The sequence below is a fragment of the Lithobates pipiens genome, unplaced genomic scaffold, assembly GCF_037356315.1.
Source record: "Lithobates pipiens isolate NorthernLeopardFrog02 unplaced genomic scaffold, aLitPip1_a1.2 Scaffold_30, whole genome shotgun sequence".
Taxonomy (NCBI): domain Eukaryota; kingdom Metazoa; phylum Chordata; class Amphibia; order Anura; family Ranidae; genus Lithobates; species Lithobates pipiens.
This window is the reverse complement of record NW_027507791.1, coordinates 31,322,602-31,344,521: the sequence shown is the minus strand read 5'-3', so window position 1 is coordinate 31,344,521 and position 21,920 is coordinate 31,322,602. Positions and strand designations below refer to the sequence as shown.

At 53.7% G+C, this 21,920-nt stretch overlaps 1 protein-coding gene across 1 annotated transcript in view; it reads left to right on the top strand.

The window, feature by feature from the left end:
- The window catches only part of ADAR (adenosine deaminase RNA specific), a 19,325-nt gene extending 444 nt beyond the window's left edge, over positions 1-18,881 (top strand). The window contains 16 exon segments of the mRNA XM_077463940.1: positions 1-945; positions 4,410-4,593; positions 4,886-4,997; positions 5,000-5,018; positions 8,006-8,141; positions 8,256-8,474; positions 9,588-9,730; positions 9,909-9,957; positions 9,959-10,079; positions 10,198-10,291; positions 12,129-12,245; positions 14,998-15,131; positions 16,355-16,537; positions 16,769-16,881; positions 18,754-18,793; positions 18,796-18,881. The exon segment at positions 1-945 is cut by the window's left edge and continues 419 nt beyond it. Coding sequence (XP_077320066.1) covers positions 1-945; positions 4,410-4,593; positions 4,886-4,997; positions 5,000-5,018; positions 8,006-8,141; positions 8,256-8,474; positions 9,588-9,730; positions 9,909-9,957; positions 9,959-10,079; positions 10,198-10,291; positions 12,129-12,245; positions 14,998-15,131; positions 16,355-16,537; positions 16,769-16,881; positions 18,754-18,793; positions 18,796-18,881 — 2,695 coding nt within the window.
- Positions 18,882-21,920: the final 3,039 nt, after the last annotated feature.

Below are 21,920 nucleotides of genomic sequence, written 5' to 3'. Positions count from 1 at the left end.
CAGAACCTTCAAAGAGCTCGGTGAGGGACACTGCCACTCGGCAAAAGACTTGGCCAGACACCTAAGAGTCGAGAAAAAAACCGTCAACCACCATCTGTACAGGCTAGAAAAAAGTAACCTTGTGTGCAAAGAAGGAGAAAAGCCACCGTTGTGGAGGCTTGTGTCTCGCCATCGGCACCCAGAGCGACCGCCGGCCCAAGCACGCGCATCCCACCAGGCAGCGTATTCGGCGGAAGAATTCGCTTCGTCTTCGGAGTCCGACTTGTCGCCTGAAACCATGGCTGAAAACCGTGAGAAGATCTGCGAGTTCTTGCTCCAGTCTCCGGCCTCTACGTCGACCACCATCCGGAAGAACATAGGCGCCTCCAAGATCAACGAGGTCAACCAGCTGCTCAACACCCTGGAAAAGGAAGGAGAAGTCTCCCGCCAGGGCAACCCCGCCAAATGGTCCGTCACGGACAAGAAGCGGGAGAGGATGTTCCTTAAGAAGCGGGCGGCCGAAATCCACGAAGAAGAGGAAGCAGCGAAAGGCAAGACTGAGCCCGCGGCGCCGGTTAACGTTGAAAACGGGCAGCAGGGGGCGGCACCGGACGCCGCGAACGTCACACCCAAGGAGGAGAAGGTGGACACGGAGATGAACGTGGAAGAGCCGCCCGCGAAGCGGATGAAGGAGAGCGGCTTCGACGATTACGAGAACGGAAGGTGGACCGGAGACGAGGTGGGGGAGCTCGTAAACACGATAGACCAGAACTGCCTCGGCAGTGACTCCCTCACTTTGCCGGTGCCCCAGTACCGGGAGCCGATTAAGGAAGTCACACGGCTGGAGAAGCTGCAAGCATGCCAGGAGAAGAACCCAGTGAGCGGGCTGCTGGAGTTCTCTCACTTCTTCTCGGAGCAATGCCAATTTGTGCTGCTAGAACAGAGCGGACCATCTCATGATCCCAGGTAAGTCTCCCCGCCTGTCTGAGTGACTTTGCAAAGACCAAAAAAAAAAGCCAAAAGCTCGTTATTTTATAGTGTGCAGGGAAGAGCCACACCTGGTGTGTCTTATGGGACACACAAAGTGGGGCCCTGCTCCTCCCCTGAGGGAAGCCCAATTTGTGTGTCTTATGGGACACACAAAGTGGGACCCTGCTCCTCCCCTGAGGGAAGCCCAATTTGTGTGTCTTATGGGACACACAAAGTGGGACCCTGCTCCTCCCCTGAGGGAAGCCCAATTTGTGTGTCTTATGGGACACACAAAGTGGGGCCCTGCTCCTCCCCTGAGGGAAGCCCAACTTGTGTGTCTTATGGGACACACAAATTGGGGCCCTGCTCCTCCCCTGAGGGAAGCCCAATTTGTGTGTCTTATGGGACACACAAATTGGGGCCCTGCTCCTCCCCTGAGGGAAGCCCAATTTGTGTGTCTTATGGGTCACACAAATTGGGGCCCTGCTCCTCCCCTGAGGGAAGCCCAATTTGTGTGTCTTATGGGACACACAAAGTGGGGCCCTGCTCCTCCCCTGGGGGAAGCCCAATTTGTGTGTCTTATGGGACACACAAAGTGGGGCCCTGCTCCTCCCCTGGGGGAAGCCCAATTTGTGTGTCTTATGGGACACACAAAGTGGGGCCCTGCTCCTCCCCTGAGGGAAGCCCAATTTGCAGGCATTACTAAAGTTCAGCTCGTGTAAAGCTTGCTTGGTGTTCCTGTCCTGTGAGTGGGCCTAGAAGAGGAGGAATGTTAGAAGGGATCCCACCCAGTTACCCTGGTACACCCCCCCCACATTGTTTTTATTTGTTGCTAGGATGCAGGCAGCCCATGCTGCCCAGCATCATTTGGTTGTTATGGTGCAGGGGCATCTGTGTTCTAGTAACAGAGTGGGGCTCGGGAGCGAGCACGTGTGAGAACCTGTATTAGCTGCTCCAAAGGAACAGAATTGACGTTTCAAGGAAACTTCTTTCTTCCTGGCTTTGCAGCTTCTCTGCTCCTCCCCTGACGGAAGCCCAATTTGCAGGCTTTACTCAAGTTCAGCTCATGTAAAGCCCCTCTAACATTCCTCCTCCCCTAGGCCCACTCACTCCAGTGAATGGACCTAGGGAAGGAGGAATGTTAGAGGGGGTCTCACCCAGTTACACTGGTCCACAGAACCTGTATTAGCCGCTCCAAAGGAACAGAATTGAAGTTTACAGGAAACCCTTCTTTCTTCCTGGCTTTGCAGCTTCTCTGCTCCTCCCCTGACGGAAGCCCAATTTGCAGGCTTTACTAAAGTTCAGCTCTTGTAAAGCTGAGTTGGTGTTCTTGTCCAGAGAGTGGGCCTAGGGGAGGAGGAATGTTAGAGGGAGTCCCATCCAGTTACACTGGTCCCCCCCCCAACAGCTCGTTATTTTATAGTGTGCAGGGAAGAGCCCCACCTGGTGTCTTATGGGACACACAAAGTGGGGCCGTGCTCCTCCCCTGAGGGAAGCCCAATTTGCAGGCATTACTAAAGTTCAGCTCGTGTAAAGCTTGCTTGGTGTTCCTGTCCAGTGAGTGGGCCTAGAGGAGGAGGAATGTTAGGAGGGATCCCACCCAGTTAACCTTGGATCCTAGTGATCCAATAGAAATGGGGGGGGGGGGAGGATATAGGAGCTGACGCTTCTCCCCCCCCCCCCCACATGTCTAGTGCTTCCTCCAGTACTTATCACAAGGCCAAAAGCCTAGGTCGCTTGTCGTGTGATCTCTGAAGTGGAGAGTCCCGGTGCAAACTGATTCTTTGCATTGAGATCACAGGACTAAGTGCTATGTGGGGGGTCAGCAGTGGAGGGAGCTTGGTGCAGCATTTTCCCCAGGAAAGTTAAATTCCCTTGTTCTGTAAGACTCGGGCTAGATTCACACTGTAGCGGGGCGTGTTTGTACAGGCACAGCAGCCCGTTCGCTTAAAAGGGCTGCTGTACCTGCGGGAAACACAGCGAAAAAGCCCCTTACCCGTTTTAAAAAAACACAGCCGCATTGGCGCTGTGGCATCTGCATGTAATTGCGTGGCGCTGTGGCACCATAGTTCTGCACACACCGGGAAACCTTATTTTTTCAATGCATGTGGGGGTACCATTACGAATTTAATGGCGCCTCTGCAAAAGAGCAGCGTGTTTTTGCCTGCGGTGTCGGAACGCGTGCGATTTACGCTCGTTCCTGGGATGCTGCAGTGTGAACCTAGCCTAATGTATGGATTTTGTTTACAATGTGGCAGTTTAAAGCTGAATTCTCGGAATTTAGCCACTTTGTAAAAAGTGCAGGCATACTCAGAGTTCAGTCCAAGGAGGTGCATGACATCTGAACTTATCTCTATTATATATATTTGACAGGTTTATGGCGTTTTCAGAGCACACACCAGCACGCGGGGCTTTGAGGCATACAGTGCAGCTTTGTTGCTGAGTGCCAAGTCCCCCCCCCCCTGTGTATCACATTCTGAGTAGCCTTTGTGTCTTGTGAAAAAATTCCCATAATACAAAGGCCTCTGTGATTTGAGGGGGCAGATATCACAGTATCACCGCACAGTATCACCGACTCTAATCTTGAAGATGCTTAGGCCTGAAGCATCAGTGTTCCCATTCAGAGAAGCCTTTATATTTTGAGAATTAATTCCCATAATACAAAGGCTTTTGTGGTTGGGCAGGAGGAGGGGGGAAGAGGCAGGCACAGCAGCTGCACGCTCTAATCTTGAAATGCTTAGGCCTGAAGCATCGGTGTCCCACTCGGAGAAGCCTTTGTATTTTTGTGAATGAATTCCCATAATACAAAGGCTTCTGACCTAAGTCATCAGCGTCCCATTCAGATGAGCCTTTGCATTTTGTGAATGAATTCCCATAATACAAAGCCTTATGTGGTTGGGCAGGAGGAGGGGGAAGAGGCAGGCACAGCAGCTGCACGCTCTAATCTTGAAATGCTTAGGCCTGAAGCATCGGTGTCCCACTCGGAGAAGCCTTTGTATTTTTGTGAATGAATTCCCATAATACAAAGGCTTCTGACCTAAGGCATCAGCGTCCCATTCAGAGGAGCCTTTGCATTTTGTGAATGAATTCCCATAATACGAAGGCTTCTGACCTAAGGCATCAACGTCCCATTCAGAGGAGCCTTTGTATCTTGTGAATGAATTCCCATAATACAAAGGCTTCTATGATTGGGCAGGATGAGACGAGGGGCCTGACTCTAATGTTAAAGATCCTTGGACCTGAAGCATCAGTGTTGGTCTTCCAGGAGTGCAATAAAACTGTCAGATGTAAATAACGGGGATAAGCCCCGGGAGATGTCATTCACCTCCTTGGACTTGACTCATCATGTCCCCTTTTCACTTTTGACAAAGGAGCTGAATCTCGGGAAATTCGGCTTCAAAGGGACCCGTGACGCGTTTTTTTTTTTTTTTCTGATTCACCTTAATCTGTTGTCCAATCAGGTTCAAGATCCAGGCAGTGATCGACGGCCGGCATTTTCCTACAGCCGAGGCCAACAACAAGAAAGCCGCCAAGAAAGAGGCCGCCTCCCTCGCCTTGCGCATCCTCCTTCGGGAGGAGCAAGGCGGGACAGAAGAGGAGGTCCTCGCCGAGCGCAGCGCCGCCCCAGAGAGCCAGGAGGAAGTGGTGAGTGTTCGGTTTTCAGTTTTGTTGTGGTTGCGGTACAGCCCCCCCCCCCCCCCCCCCCCCGCCTTCCACTATTATATATAATATCGCTTCTCCTTTGTTGTAGTGTATCTAACACCATACAATCTGGGTTCGCACACATGTGGACCGACACCGTTGAAGGCCGGTCTGGTTCGCGTGTTATGCGAATTGGACGCGTCCGGTGTGAACTGCGCCTTCTACCCAAATACGAAGAATTGTAACTCTTCTCGTGTTAATGGTTCCTTTTTTTATTTTTATTTTTTCTCTTCAGCAAAAGAATGTTCAGCAGCCATGTTTAGTTGGAGGGAAGAACCCGATCAGCGCTCTTATGGAGCACAGCCAGAAGATGGGCCACATGTGTGAATTCCAACTGCTGAGCCAAGAAGACCACCTCATGACCCCAAGTAAGTGCCACATGCTGCGAATACTGCTGGTCGTTGGCGGTCTCTGCTTCCTGAACAGATAACCAATGTTAAGTGTGTGTGTGTGTGTGTGTGTGTGACGGGGTATTTAAAGTGTCCCGCTTGCCGGTGAAAACCCAGGCAGCTTCTCCCTACGCCGCCCCTCCCCAAAAAAGCCACCGAAGCCCAGGCAGCTTCCCGTCCCCTTTCCTGTTCGGCACCGGAAATCCAGACGGAGTCACCACCAACACTGCCACCAGCAACTTCCCCCTACACCTAACGCACAGCTTCCCGTCCCCTGTTCTGCCTGGTGGTGGAAACCCAGGTGGCTTCACCCCCCCCAACACTCCCACCAGTGCCCCCACCCACCCCCACAGCTTGCTGCTAGAAACCCAGGAAGCTTCGCCGCCGCCCACTTCCCAAGTAACCACACCCCTCCCGCAGCTTCTCCCCTACGCCCTTGCCGCTGGAAACCCAGGCAGCGCAACCCCCCCCCCCCCCCCCCAGTTGCCGCGGAGAAACCCAGGCAGCTTCCCGCCTGCGCCTCCCATGTGCCACCAGAAACCCCGGCAGTCGCTGCTCCCTGAAGAGATAACCAACATTAATCGATTTGTGCTAGTGTGTGTGTGTAACGAGGTATTTAAAGTGGTCCGCTTGCCACCGGAAACCCAGGTAGCTGCCCCCCCCCCCCCCCCCCTTGCTTGCCGCCGGAAACACAGGCAGATGGGCCCCGAAACCCCCTCGCTAGTTCGCCTGGAAACACAGGCAGATGCCCCGCCCCCCTTCGCTTGCCTCCGGAAACCCAGCCAGCTTTCCGCCTGCACCTCCCACGTGCCACCAAAAACCCAGGCAGTCTCTGCTTCCTGAAGAGACAACCAACGTTAATCGATTGTGTGTGTGTGTGTGTGTAACGAGGTATTTAAAGTGTCCGCTTGCTGCCGGAAACCAGGTAGCTGCCCCCCCTCGCTTGCCGCCGGAAACACAGGCGGCTCCCCCACCCCCCATGGTGCCCCCCCGCTTGCCATCGGAAACGCAAGTAGCTTCCCTGTCCTCCGCCGCCACAGCTTGCCGCCGGAAACCCAGGCAGCTCCCCCCCCCTACGCAGCCACAGCTTGCCACCGGAAACCCAGGCAGCTCCCCCCCCACGCCGCCAACGCTTGCCGCCAGAAAACCAGGCAGCTTCACCTCCCACGTGCCACCAGAAACCCCGGCAGTCTCTGTTTCTTGGAGAGATAACCAACATTAATCGATTTGTGCCAACGTGTGTGTAACGAGGTATTCAAACTGTCCGCTTGCCGATGGAAACCCAGGCCGTTTCACCTACGCCGCCCCCCCCCCCAAAAAGCTGCTGGAAACCCAGGCAGCTTACCCTCCCCCCCCCCCCCCCCCCCCCCCCCCCCCACTTGCCGCTGGAAACACGGGCAGCTTCTCCCCTACGCCCTTGCTGCAGCTCAAACCCCCCACTTACCGGTGGAGAAACCCAGGCAGCCTTCCGCCTGCGCCTCCCACGTGCCACCAGAAACCCCGGCAGTCTCTGCTTCCTGAAGAGATAACCAACATTAATCGATTTGTGCTAACGTGTGTAACGAGGTATTTGAAGTGTCCGCTTGCCCCCGGAAACCCAGGCAGATGCCCCAACCCCCCCCCCCCCCCCCCCTCGCTTGCCGCCGGAAACCCAGGCAGCCTCCCCCCCTACGACCCCCACTTGCCACCGGAAACCCAGGCAGCCTCCCACGTGCCACCAGAAACCCAGGCAGTCACTGCTTCCTGAAGAGAGAGCCAACATTAATCGATTTGTGCCAACGTGTGTAACAAGGTATTTAAAGTGTCCGCTTGCCAATGGAAACCCAGACCACTTCATTTACGCCATCCCCCCAAAAAGCTGCCGAAGCCCAGGCAGCTTCCCGCCCCCTTTCGTGCTTGGCACTGGAAATCCAGACCGAACACCCCACCTGAAACCTAACCCGCCCCCCCCTGTCTCGCTTGGTGCCGGAAATACAGATGGCTTCACCCCCAACACTCCCACCCACCCCCACAGCTTGCTGCTAGAAAACAGGCAGCTTTGCTACCACCCCCTGTCCCAAGACACCCCCCACCCCCTTGCCACCGTAAGCCCTGGCAGATACCCCTTGCTTGCTGCCAGAAACACAGGCATCCCCCACCCACCCCCACAGCTTGCTACTAGAAATCCATGCAGCTTCGTTGCCACTCCTGTCCCATGGCCCCCCCCCCCCCCACCTTGCTTGCCACTGGAAACCCAGGCAGCTTCCCCACCACCCCCGGCACTTGTCACCACCGTCTCTTGATCCATCCCCTACTGAACTACAGAACATCTCCCCTTTGTTATGGGATGATGAGGTGAAGGGGAGGGTTGTGGCGATGAATGGAGATGATCTGTACCGTATTTTTCGGACTATAAGGCGCACCGGATTATAAGGCGCACTAGCAACGACCGGCTGATAAAATGGATATTTCCATATATAAGGCGCATCGGACTATAAGGCGCACCGGATTATAAGGCGCACTAGCAACGACCGGCTGATAAAATGATATTTCCATATATATAAAGCGCATCGGACTATAAGGCGCACGGTCGATTTTGTGAGAAAATTTAGGCTTTTACGTGCGCCTTATAGTCCGAAGGTTTACGTCAAGATGACAGATACTGTTAACAAAGAACTCAGCGATGTCAACAGGTCATATATAAGGCGCACCGGACTATAAGGCGCACGGTCGTTTTTGGGAGAAAATTTAGGCTTTTACGTGCCGCTTATAGTCCGAAAAATACGGTAATTCAGCCAGTGAGAAATGTATTTAAATATCCCTTTTTTTTTAAAATATATTTTTTGTTCACTTGGGGGAATTGTGAATGCTTTTGCAGAGTTGTGCTAGAATGTTTTATTTATTTTTTTCCCCGAACAAACTACCCGATAGAGACCTGCCCCCCCCCCCCCCCATGTACATCACTTATATATTTGTATATTTCCCAGGTTCACATACTGCGTCAAAATGGGTGAACTGTCCTTTCCATCGGTGATCGCCAACAGTAAGAAAATAGCCAAGCAGCTCGCCGCCGAGGCCGCGGTGAAGCAGCTCCTTGGTGAGAACGCTCTCTTCACTGAGAAGGTAAAACAGAGATCTGTTGTTGCTTTTTATTACCATTCAATGCCCCTTAGTGGGTGTGGAGATTCTGTAGTCTGATGTGGCACTTGTTTGTTTTTTTTTTTTTTTTTGGTCAAGGTGGAACCCCCCGTGGCTGAAGCACCCACTGTGGAATATTCAACGGTGCCAGAACTTTCCATTGAAGATATCAAGATGGCTCAGGCCCTCGGAGTTGGCGATTTCATCAAGTATCTTAACGCCAACCCCGTCAGTGGCCTCCTGGAGTATTCCCGCGCCAAGGGCTTTGCTGCTGAATTTAAAATGGTCAGCCAGACCGGTCCGCCCACACGACCCCAAGTAAGTCCATCGCTAATTCTGTGTACTGAAATCTTCTATCCCTCCCCGTCCTTGACCCGCCCCTTTCATTCCTTTTTTCTTCAATCGTGGAGGCACAGCATCACATGTGGGCTCAACGTTTTGTAGGGCGATCTGCGTGCAAATACAGCCCGTCTAGGAAGGTTCGCCCTGCTAGACTGACATTTGCATGTGAAGGCATTTTCGATATTTGCAGCACCCTAATGTGGGGGGCGCACTTTAGCAAGACTTCATGCCTTGTCCATCTTGGTCTGAACTTGTGGATAGTGGCCCTCCTCCATCCTGCTGCCGCGCCGGAAATGGGGGGAGGGGGGGAATGACCCTCTTCCCTCCTGTTGGCGCACCGGGGATGGGGGGGGCCCCATCATTCCCTCCTGACGCCAAGGATTGGGGGGGGGGGCCTCATCATTCCCTCCTTCTGGCGCCAAGGATGGGGGGGCCTCATCATTCTCTCCTTCTGGCGCCAAGGATTGGGGGGGGGGGGACTCATCATTCCCTCCTTCTGGCGCCAAGGATGGGGGGGCCTCATCATTCTCTCCTTCTGGCGCCAAGGATTGGGGGGGGGGGGGACTCATCATTCCCTCCTTCTGGCGCCAAGGATAGGGGGCCTCATCATTCTCTCCTTCTGGCGCCAAGGATTGGGGGGGGGGCCTCATCATTCCCTCCTTCTGGCGCCAAGGATAGGGGCCTCATCATTCTCTCCTTCTGGCGCCAAGGATTGGGGGGGGGACTCATCATTCCCTCCTTCTGGCGCCAAGGATTGGGGGGGGGCTCATCATTCCCTCCTTCTGGCGCCAAGGATTGGGGGGGGCCTCATCATTCCCTCCTTCTGGCGCCAAGGATTGGGGGGGGGGGCTCATCATTCCATCCTTCTGGCGCCAAGGATGGGGGGCTCATCATTCCCTCCTTCTGGCGCCAAGGATGGGGGGAGGGCCCCATTCCCTCCCGCTGGCGCCCAGGACATTCTCTTCGCCCACTAGCCATAGTCTGGGCCCCCTAAAGTCTGAAGGACAATAAAGTGACCCTTTGTTTTAGGTTTGGAGCCCCGTATTTATATAATCCTTTTTGTTTCCCTCAACAGGTTTGTGTTCCAAGCCCAAAGTTGGTGGTCGGTGGTTCCCTCCGGTGACCGCATCCAACAAAAAGCAGGCAAAAGCAGAGGCAGCCGACGCCGCTCTGAGGGTCCTCATTGGAGAGGCAGAAAAAGCCATCCGAGAGGGTGACAGCATGGCGGAGGTGAGAATCCGGAACGGTTCGGTTATAGCTCCTTTGGGTGGGGTTGGAGGATAAGTCGCCAGAGCTTTACGTAGCCGCTTTGGACCACGTTTGCCATATTGTCTTGATCTTTCCAAACACAGAACTTTTTTATTTTTTTCCTCTGAGATTGAGCGTATCATCTGTTCTTGCCTCTAGCTCCCCAATCGGCGGCAGCACAATCCACGACCAGATTGCCATGCTGAGCCACCCAAAAGTTCAACAGCCTGACGGCCCGGATCCAGAACAGCCTCCTTGGAAGGAAAATCTTGGCGGCCATCATCATGAAGAAGAGCAGCGATGACCTGGGCACGGTGGTGAGCATCGGCACCGGTGAGTTGACGACTCTAAACGTTTAGTGAAATGTGTAGACTAATGGTGTCCGCCACCGCACTCCCTACCCCCCCCCCCCCTTTTTTTTTTTTTTTTCTAATGGATGTTTTGCTCCCAGGTAACCGTTGTGTGAAGGGGGAGGAGCTGAGCCTGCATGGCGAGACGGTCAACGACTGCCATGCTGAGATCATTTCCCGGAGAGGCTTTATTCGGTGAGTAGACTGATCTGTAGGCATGCGGAGACTTGGAGCTCTTCACTTATCAAAGTGCCAGAAGTTGGTACAGTCCATCGCCTCACCTAGACTGGTCAGATTGGATCCTTCGTTCTTGTGGGCTTCATATTGAATGAGAACCATGGGGGGAGAAGATTTCCAAGACCCTGAAATTGAGCTGCAGCACGGTGGCCAAGACCATACAGCGGTATAACAGGACAGGTTCCCCTCAGAACAGGCCTCGCCATGGTCCACCAAAGAAGTTGAGGTCACGTGCTCAGCGTCATATCCAGAGGTTGTCTTTGGGAAATAGACGTATGAGTGCTGCCAGCATTGCTGCAGAGGTTGTAGGGGTGGTGGGGGGGTCAGCCTGTCAGTGCTCAGACCATACGCCGCACACTGCATCAAATTGGTCTGCATGGCTGTCGTCCCAGAAGGAAGCCTCTTCTAAAGATGAGGCACAAGAAAGACCGCAAACAGTTTGCTGAAGACAAGCAGACTAAGGCCGCGTACACGCGCGCGGACTGTTCGCCCAACTTTGTTCCGTCCAACAGTTTCGGCAAACAGTCCGCTCAAACTTAGCATGGACGGACATGGCCACACACGAAGAACGAACAGTTTGCTGAAACCGTGCGCGATGACGTGAACGGCACGTACGACGGGACGAAAAATACGACGTCCTATACACTGCATTATAGCTTTCGGCGTGAAAATCCTTTCTGAGCATGCGCGCAACTTTGTTTGACGAACAAGCCTACACACGAGCGGGCTGTTCGCTGAAACAAGGTTTCAGCGGACGGTTTTCGGAATTTCCGAAAAACCTTGTCCGTCCAACTGTCCGCTGAAACTGTACGCTGAAAGCCCACACACGAGCGGACTGTCCGCCCAAACACTGTTCAGCGGACAAAGTTGGGCGAACAGTCCGCCCGTGTGTACGCGGCCTAAGGAGATGGATTACTGGAACCACGTCCTGTGGTCTGATGAGACCAAGATAAAGGTATTTGGTGTCAGATGGTGTCAGGCGTGTGTGGGGGCAACCAGGTGAGGAGGACAAAGACAAGTGTGTCTTGTCTACAGTCAGGCATGGTGGTGGGGGTGTCATGGTCTGGGGCTGCCGGCACTGGGGGGGGCTACAGATCATTGAGGGGACCATGAATGCCAACATGTACTGTGACATACTGAAGCAGAGCATGATCCCCTCCCTTCAGAGACTGGGCCGCAGGGCAGTATTCCAACATGATAACCACCCCAAACACACCTCCAACACCACCACTGCCTTGCTAAAGAAGCTGAGGGTAAAGGTGATGGACTGGCCAAGCATGTCTCCAGACCTAAACCCTATTGATCATCTGTGGGGCATCCTCAAACGGAAGGTGGAGGAGCGCAAGGTCTCCAACATCCACCAGCTCTGTGATGTCATCATGGGGGAGGGGAAGAGGACTCCAGTGGTGACCTGTGAAGCTCTGGTGACCTCCATGCCCAAGAGGGTGAAGGCAGTGCTGGAAAATAATGGCGGCCACACAAAATATTGACATTTTTGAGACCAATTTGGACATTTTCACTTAGGGGTGTCCTGACTTTTGTTGCCAGCGGTTTAGACATTAATGGCTGTGTGTTGAGTTATTTGAGGGGACAGGGAAATTTACACTGTTATACAAGCTGTAAGGGACCTGATGGTCTGACACGGCTTGGTAGCCAATCAGATTCTCTTCATTACCTCCCACCTGGCACTGGGAGCGTATAGTGGAGGATTCCTTTGTTTTGTTTTTTGAGACAGTCCTTCCCTTTAGAAATGTCTCCAGTACATCTCCGCTCACTCGGCGTTCTGTCTCTGCAGATTTTTGTATGATCAGCTCATGAAGTACAATCCCGACACACCAGAAAACAGCATATTCGAGGAATCCGAGGAACTACTCCGCGTCCGCCCCGGCATCACCTTCCACCTCTACATCAGGTGAGTGATTGGGATGCAAATACCACGTGACATTAAAAAAAAAAATACATATATTGCAAAACCCACCGTTCTTTATTCTCTAGGCTAGGGCACGGGGTGCTCAACTTGTGGCCCTCCCAGCTGTTGCAGAACTAAAAGTCCCAGGAGGCATTGGAAGGCTGACAGTTACAAGCGTGACTACCAAAGGCATGATGGAACTTGTAGTTCTGCAACTGCTGGAGGGCCACAGGTTGAACGCCCATGTCCTCTAGGGCAAGGGTGCTCAACCTGTTGTCCTCCTGCTGTTGCGGAACAAGTAGTCCCACCATGCCTCCTGCCTTTTGGGAGTCACACCTGTAACAGTCAGCAGTGTGCAATACATATGGGACTTTTCCGCAACAGATGGACGGTCACAGGTTGAGTGCCTCTGCCATTCTGCAAGTGGGGGGGGGGGGGTGTGAGGAGTGGGGCACATTCCGTGAGTGGATGGGGGTGTGCCTCATCAGAACTACTCCTTATGGTATGTGCGTCTAGACTTTGCCAGAGCCCTGTCAGGTGAAAGGGCCCCCCATGTCTGTGTCCCCCCCCCCCCCTCCCCGGCTGCTCCACGCCTGTCCGGTCCCTCCCTCCCCGGCTGCTCCACGCCTGTCCGGTCCCTCCCTCCCCGGCTGCTCCACGCCTGTCCGGTCCCTCCCTCCCCGGCTGCTCCACGCCTGTCCGGTCCCTCCCTCCCCGGCTGCTCCACGCCTGTCCGGTCCCTCCCTCCCCGGCTGCTCCACGCCTGTCTGGTCCCCTCCCTCCCTCCCCGGCTGCTCCACGCCTGTCCGGTCCCTCCCTCCCTCCCCGGCTGCTCCACGCCTGTCCGGTCCCTCCCTCCCTCCCCCGGCTGCTCCACGCCTGTCCGGTCCCTCCCTCCCTCCCCCGGCTGCTCCACGCCTGTCCGGTCCCTCCCTCCCCGGCTGCTCCACGCCTGTCTGGTCCCTCCCTCCCCGGCTGCTCCACGCCTGTCTGGTCCCTCCCTCCCTCCCCGGCTGCTCCACGCCTGTCCGGTCCCTCCCTCCCTCCCCGGCTGCTCCACGCCTGTCCGGTCCCTCCCTCCCTCCCCGGCTGCTCCACGCCTGTCCGGTCCCTCCCTCCCTCCCCGGCTGCTCCACGCCTGTCGGTCCCTCCCTCCCTCCCCGGCTGCTCCACGCCTGTCCGGTCCCTCCCTCCCTCCCCCGCTGCTCCACGCCTGTCCGGTCCTCCCTCCCTCCCCGGCTGCTCCACGCCTGTCCGGTCCCTCCCTCCCTCCCCCGGCTGCTCCACGCCTGTCCGGTCCCTCCCTCCCTCCCCCGGCTGCTCCACGCCTGTCCGGTCCCTCCCTCCCTCCCCGGCTGCTCCACGCCTGTCCGGTCCCTCCCTCCCTCCCCGGCTGCTCCACGCCTGTCCGGTCCCTCCCTCCCTCCCCGGCTGGCTCCACGCCTGTCCGGTCCCTCCCTCCCTCCCCGGCTGCTCCACGCCTGTCCGGTCCCTCCCTCCCCGGCTGCTCCACGCCTGTCCGGTCCCTCCCTCCCCGGCTGCTCCACGCCTGTCCGGTCCCTCCCTCCCTCCCCGGCTGCTCCACGCCTGTCCGGTCCCTCCCTCCCTCCCCGGCTGCTCCACGCCTGTCTGGTCCCTCCCTCCCTCCCCCGGCTGCTCCACGCCTGTCCGGTCCCTCCCTCCCTCCCCCGGCTGCTCCACGCCTGTCCGGTCCCTCCCTCCCCGGCTGCTCCACGCCTGTCTGGTCCCTCCCTCCCCGGCTGCTCCACGCCTGTCTGGTCCCTCCCTCCCTCCCCGGCTGCTCCACGCCTGTCCGGTCCCTCCCTCCCTCCCCGGCTGCTCCACGCCTGTCCGGTCCCTCCCTCCCTCCCCGGCTGCTCCACGCCTGTCCGGTCCCTCCCTCCCTCCCCGGCTGCTCCACGCCTGTCCGGTCCCTCCCTCCCTCCCCGGCTGCTCCACGCCTGTCCGGTCCCTCCCTCCCTCCCGGCTGCTCCACGCCTGTCCGGTCCCTCCCTCCCTCCCGCTGCTCCACGCCTGTCCGGTCCCTCCCTCCCTCCCCGGCTGCTCCACGCCTGTCCGGTCCCTCCCTCCCTCCCCCGGCTGCTCCACGCCTGTCCGGTCCCTCCCTCCCTCCCCGGCTGCTCCACGCCTGTCCGGTCCCTCCCTCCCTCCCCGGCTGCTCCACGCCTGTCCGGTCCCTCCCTCCCTCCCCGGCTGCTCCACGCCTGTCCGGTCCCTCCCTCCCTCCCCGGCTGCTCCACGCCTGTCCGGTCCCTCCCTCCCTCCCCGGCTGCTCCACGCCTGTCCGGTCCCTCCCTCCCTCCCCGGCTGCTCCACGCCTGTCCGGTCCCTCCCTCCCTCCCCGGCTGCTCCACGCCTGTCCGGTCCCTCCCTCCCTCCCCGGCTGCTCCACGCCTGTCCGGGTCCCCCCCCCCCCCCCCCCCCCGGCTGCTCCATAAACTTTTATAACCACAATTGAGTGGACAGAAGTAATAAAATAAAAGCAAATAAAGATTTATTGCTCTGGGTGCGCCACTGATCACCTGCGGGTTGTGACTCAATGAGTCCGTTCATCCCCAGCTAGCTGAATGTTAAAACCAAAAAGAAAACATTTTGGGTTGTAGGGGTGGAAAAGGCTACCGTGCTTAATGGTGAATCCTGGTCTAAACCGTAGCCAATGGGAGCTGAGGTTTCTTTCTCATGAACTTCTCTAATCCTTTTTTTTTTTGAACATCGTGATTTTTCCTTCTTGCAGTACGGCTCCCTGCGGAGATGGGGCGCTCTTTGACAAGTCCTGCAGCGACCAGCCGTGTGCGGAGGGGGACAAGAGGCACTACCCTCTATTCGAGAACCCCAAGCAAGGAAAACTGCGCACTAAAGTGGAGAATGGTAACTAGTTCCTATCGGCAGTTCATGGTGGAAGTGGAACTTCCCAGGAGTTTCCTTACAAATGGTGCAAGTCTGTCCACTTCACATCATTCAGAAGTCATATGTCAGTTACTGCTGGGGGTGCAAGGCAGAAAGATGGTGGGAACCCCTCATAATGGGCACAGCGGGCATACAGACCAGGGAACTCGGTACAGGGAATGGTGGGAACCCCTCATAATGAGCACAGTGGGGTGTACAGACCCGGGAACTGGGCACAGGAATGGTGGGAACCCCTCATAATGGGCACAGCGCGGGTGTACAGTCCCGGGAACTCAGCACAGGGAGGATGGGAACCCCTCATAATGGAAACAGCGGGTGTACAGTCCCGGGAACTTGGCACAGGGATAGTAGGAACCCCTCATAATGGGCACAGGGATGGTGGGAACCCCTCATAATGGGCACAGCGGGTGTACAGACCCGGGAACTCAGCACAGGGAGGATGGGAACCCTCATAATGGGCACATCGGGTGTACAGTCCCGGGAACTCGGCACAGGATGGTGGGAACCCCTCATAATGGGCACAGGGATGGTGGGAACCCCTCATAATGGGCACAGCGGGTGTACAGACCCGGGAACTCAGCACAGGGAGGATGGGAACCCCTCATAATGGGCACAGCGGGTGTACAGTCCCGGGAACTCGGCACAGGGATAGTGGGAACCCCTCATAATGGGCACAGGGATGGTGGGAACCCCTCATAATGGGCACAGTGGGTGTACAGACCCAGGAACTCAGCACAGGAATGGTGGGAACCCCTCATAATGGGCACAGGGATGGTGGGAACCCCTCATAATGGACACAGCGGGTGTACAGACCTGGGAACTGGGCACAGGAGTAGTGGGAACTCCTCATAATGGACACAGCGGGCGTACAGACCTGGGAACCCCTCATAGTGGGCACAGCGGGTGTACAGACCTGGGAATGTGGCACGGGGTTGGTGGGAACCCCTCATAATGGGCACAGCGGGTGTACAGACCCCGGAACTCAGCACAGGGATGGTGGGAACCCCTCATAATGGGCACAGCGGGTGTACAGACCCGGGAACTCAGCACAGGGATGGTGGGAACCCCTCATAATGGGCACAGCGGGTGTACAGACCCGGGAACTCGGCACATGATGATGGGAACCCCTCATAATGGGCACAGCGGGTGTGCAGACGTGGGAACTAACGATTTGTGTTTGGCAGGTGAGGGTACGATTCCGGTGGAGTCCAGCGATATTGTTCCCACCTGGGACGGTATTCAGCACGGTGAGAGGCTTCGCACCATGTCTTGCAGCGATAAGATTCTGCGCTGGAACGTTCTCGGCCTCCAGGGGGCCGTCCTGTCACATTTCATCGAACCCGTCTATCTCAGCTCCGTCACTCTCGGTATGATATCTTCCACCTCCACCATTCTCTTCTCTGTTCTTTCTTTCTTTCTTTCTTTCTTTCTTTCTTTCTTTCTTCTTTCTTTCTTTCTTTCTTTCTTTCTTTCTTTCTTTCTTTCTTTCTTTCTTTCTTTCTTTCTTTCTTTCTATTTTTATTTTCCTGGGCCTCTCTCCAATCACCAGTGTCTGACCACCATCGTTTGTCACTTCTCCGATCTGATTTGTGTTCCAGGTTACCTGTTCAGTAAGGGACACCTGACCCGAGCGATCTGCTGCCGGATGTCGCGGGACGGAGACAGTTTCCAGCAACAGTTGCCAGATCTCTACATTGTCAACCATCCAGAGGTCAGTCACGGGGCTCAAGTAGTTGTGAGAATGCAATGTAACTCTTTCTAATACAGTTATTACTATGCCGGCACCAGAGCGTCTTTCTCTTGTTTTCCAAAACGATCTTTCTCACCTTTTTTACAAAACGAAACATATCACTTGTATCTCTTCTTCCTGGGTGTGTGTGTGTGTGTGTGTGTGTGTGTGTGTGTGTGTGTGTGGGGGGGGTTACAGGACACTGTGCAGACACATAGAATGCCTGTATTTCATAGTCTGTTCAGCTTGAGGCAAGAGAGGCAGTGCTTGAGCAGGAGGCTGGCTGTAATTGGGTGGTAGCGCGGGCAGGAGGCTGGCTGTGATGTGGTGGGAGCGCCGCGGGCAGGAGGCTGGCTGTGATGTGGTGGGAGCGCCGCGGGCAGGAGGCTGGCTGTGATTGGGTGGGAGCGCCGCGGGCAGGAGGCTGGCTGTGATTGGGTGGGAGCGCGGGCCAGGAGGCTGACTGTGATTGGGTGGGAGCGGTGGGCCAGGAGGCTGGCTGTAATTGGGTGGGAACTCGGGCCAGGAGGCTGGCTGTAATTGGGTGGGAGCGCGGGCAGGAGGCTGGCTGTGAATGGGTGGGAGCGCGGGCAGGAGGCTGGCTGTGATTGGGTGGGAGCGCGGGCAGGAGGCTGGCTGTATTGGGTGGGAGCGCCGCGGGCAGGAGGCTGGCTGTGATTGGGTGGGAGCGCCGCGGGCAGGAGGCTGGCTGTGATTGGGTGGGAGCGCCGCGGGCAGGAGGCTGGCTGTGATTGGGTGGGAGCGCCGCGGGCAGGGAGGCTGGCTGTGATTGGGTGGGAGCGTGGGCCAGGAGGCTGGCTGTAATTGGGTGGGAACTCGGGCCAGGAGGCTGGCTGTAATTGGGTGGGAGCGCGGGCAGGAGGCTGGCTGTGATTGGGTGGCAGCGCGGGCAGGAGGCTGGCTGTGATTGGGTTGGAGTGTGGGCAGGAGGCTGGCTTGGATTTGGGTGGGAGCGCCGCGGGCAGGAGGCTGGCTGTGATTGGGTGGGAGCGTGGCCAGGAGGCTGGCTGTGATTGGGTGGGAGCGTGGGCCAGGAGGCTGGCTGTGATTGGGTGGGAGCGTGGGCCAGGAGGCTGGCTGTGATTGGGTGGGAGCGTGGGCCAGGAGGCTGGCTGTGATTGGGTGGGAGCGTGGGCCAGGAGGCTGGCTGTGATTGGGTGGGTGCGTGGGCCAGGAGGCTGGCTGTGATTGGGTGGGAACGCAGGCCAGGAGGCTGGCTGTAATTGGGTGGGAGCGCAGGCAGGAGGCTGGCTGTGATTGGGTGGGAGCGCGGGCAGGAGGCTGGCTGTGATTGGGTGGGAGCGCGGGCAGGAGGCTGGCTGTAATTGGGTGGGAGCGCGGGCAGGAGGCTGGCTGTGATTGGGTTGGGAGTGTGGGCAGGAGGCTGGCTTGGATTGGGTGGGAGCGCCGCGGGCAGGAGGCTGGCTTTGATTGGGTGGGAGCGTGGCCAGGGAGGCTTGCTGTGATTGGGTGGGAGCGTGGGCCAGGAGGCTGGCTGTGATTGGGTGGGAGCGCATGGTGGCTGAGCAAACTACCCAGTCCAGGCATGCTATGTGTCTGGCTGCTATTCAGAGATACAGGACACTGTGCAAAGGATGAAAACTGACCACACTAACACAGATCTGTATTTGTACTTTGTGTGTCAGTTTAGACCAAGGAATAAAGGTGACTGGCAGGATTAACCAGGGACTTCAGAAAAAGCAAAAAATACAAATGTGAACACACATATTAGAGTAAAAACATATTTAGTGGGGTACCATACACTTTAAGGTCAGAGTTCTTTGTTCAGTTCACCTATTTAGGGTCCACGCCTTAACACTTTCACCTTTTCAGGTCGGTCGTGTCAGTGTATACGATTCCCACCGGCAGACTGGAAGACGAAGGAGTCCAGCGTGAACTGGTGTCTGGCTGACGAAGAGGTTGAAGTTTTGGACGGAACAAAAGGAAAAGTAGAAGGGTAAGTGATGGAAGTGTGGGGGTGGGGGGTGGGGGGGAGTAGTCGATAAAAGCCACATCCATTTGTGTGAGGTCAGTTCTCCTTCTGAAATGCAGATAAGATCACAAGGGGTGCTTGGTAATCCCTTGGTGCGCCGTCTGTACACATAGGTGGTCTTCCGTGAGGCCGCTCTCACTGAGAGCTCCGAGGCTCATACCAACAATCTGGAAGTGGGATTACCATTTACTAATCGCAGGTTTATAGCCTCTGATTGGCCATCTCAGTGATCAGCCACTAGTGCAGCCCGCCTGTGTGTTTTTCTTTGAACAGAGAAAGATGCATTGTGTACACACAAGATCCGTTATGATACATTGTGTACACACAGGTTCTCCTGGGTGATGTCATTGTGAGGATACCATCATGGTGATGTCACGGTGATTTCATCAGTCCTGATGTCATGAGCGGTGATGTTGTAGTGATGATGTCATCGTGATTAATGCCATCAAGATGATGTCATCATCGGCAATGTCATTGTGATGTCATCAACGGTGAAGATGTCGTCGTGGTGGTGAAGTCATCATGGGTGATGTCATGGCGATGTCATCGCGGGCGAGGATGTCGCCGCGGGGTCGTCATCGCGGGCGATGATGCATTGTATACACACCTTGATCTGTTATGTTGTATTGTATAACCACGTGACCTCCTGAGGGTTTAACAACCCCCCCCATGCCCAGGCCATTTCTTTTTTTTTTTTTTTTGCAATACAGCACAGTTAATTTAACTGAGAATTGCACGGTAATGCGACACTGTACATTAAATTTGTGGGTTTTTTCTTCACATAGGAGCTTCTCTTGGTGGTATTTAATCCTCTCTGCCTTTTTTTTTTTTGCTTTTTGTTTTTTGTGGTTTTTTTTTGTTTTTCTTATTGCTTTTTCCAATTTATTTATTTTTTTTTTAAATCAGATTTCTTCATCAATTCAGGCCAATATGTATTCTACATATTTTTGGTTAAAAAATATCCAATAAGCATATATTAATTGGTTTGTGCAAAAAATAAAAATATAGCATCTACAAACTATGGGGTATATACTGGAATTTTGTTTATTTACATTTTTTTTTTTTTAAATATGTGTGTGTGTGTATATGTATGTATATATAATTATATATAATGCTAGAAATGGCAGTGATCAGCGACTTATAGCAGGACTGCAATATTGCGGCATCCTCATTGCGTACCCTCAGTCAGGAGGGAGCTCTGCTTTGTTTACATAGGCAGAGCTCTGCCCAGCCTCTCTCCTTGGGACGATGAGCAGGTGCCATTGGACATCTATTGGCCGCCACCTGCTAATCAGCTTGTGGTGTGTGTGTGTGTGTATATGTATGTATGTATGTATATGTGTGTGTGTGTATATATATATATATATATACATATATATATATATATATATATACACAGCGGGGTGATGTCTGCAGATGCATATCATCCCAGTATAATCATTCGAAGTCTAGCGATTGTACCGGTACATGATTGGGCGTTTTTTAATGGTTAACATTGCACTAGATCTGTGCGCTCTTTCCTCTGCGCTCTTTCTATATATTTCAAGGTCGGCTCTCTACCACCCACAGTACTTTGTGTGTCTCTCTCTCTCTCTCTCTCTCTCTCTCTCTCTCTCTCTCTCTCTCTCTCTCTCTCGGACTTCATTGATGCGATTTTATGTATAAGACCGTCTCGCCTGGCAGCCATTATTAAGCCACACAAAGTCTTCCTGTCTCTCTATCCTCTGTAATAAAATCAAGGAAAGTCTTTTGCAAAAAGCGATAATCCTCTCTCTTCTGTTTATTGAAGGACACCGCCGTTCTTCATGATAGGAGGGTTTGATGTCGATGGGAGATGTTTGGCTGCTCCTGTAGGTGGCGACATCAAAACCCATTTGTCATGAGGAAGAGCTGTGTCCTTCAATGAAAGGAGAGTATAAAAAAAAATTCAGTTTTCCCTCATCCTACCTCGAGACCTGCTTAATGCAGGAGGCGACCTAGCCGCGCTCTGTATTTTTATTTTTTATATATTTTTTTTTTTATTTATTTTTTTGTCGCAGCAGAAGCTGATCAGTGGGTGCCGACCATTGGATGTCCGCAGGAAGGCTCAGGAGGAAGCTCTGCTTTACTTTAAACAATGCAGATCTCCATTCTGCAAAACGGCGACTAAAATCCATCACATCCCTTCGTTTAAAAAAAAAAAAAATACACAAAAACACTGGCTGGGCACACGGTTAATTCTTTGATCACCCGATTTGTTTAACCCCCTTCCCAGCCAGTGTCATTATTACAGTGACGTGTAAAGTATTATTACTAGTCGCTGTATTGGTGTCACTGGTTCTCACAAAGTGTCTGCCGCAATATCGCTATAAGTTGGCTGATCGCCGCCGTTACTAGTATTAAAAAAAAAATAAAAAATGTAAAAAAAAATCCCAGTGTATATATCCCATACTTTGTAGATGCTATAACTTTTGTGCAGACCAATCAAAATCTATATATACGCTTATTGTGATTATTATTAATAATAATAATAATAATAATAATAATATTAAAGTGTGTGTGTATATATGTAAAAAAAAAAAAATATATATATATATATATATTGTTGTACCAGCAAAATATTTAAAAACATATTATTTATATAAAAAAAGACTTAAAATATATAATTTATTTTTCAATTATTATATATATAATTTTTTTTATTATATTTTTTTTTTTCCCATACACACACACACACACATTTATTTTTAATATATATATATTTATATTAAAAAATAATGTATGTTTTTTAATATTTTGCTGGTACAGCTTCCACCAAATAAAAAATAAAAAGTCCGTATATAGAAGTCAGCCTGGCCATCCATATACATATTTTTTATATATATATATATATATATATATATAAATAATTTTTTTTGCGCTATTAAAAAAACCAAAAAAAATAACTCCTGTAGCAGTGATCAAATACCACCAAAAGAAAAGCTCTATTTGTGGGGGAAAAAAAATGATATAAAGTTAATTTGGGTAC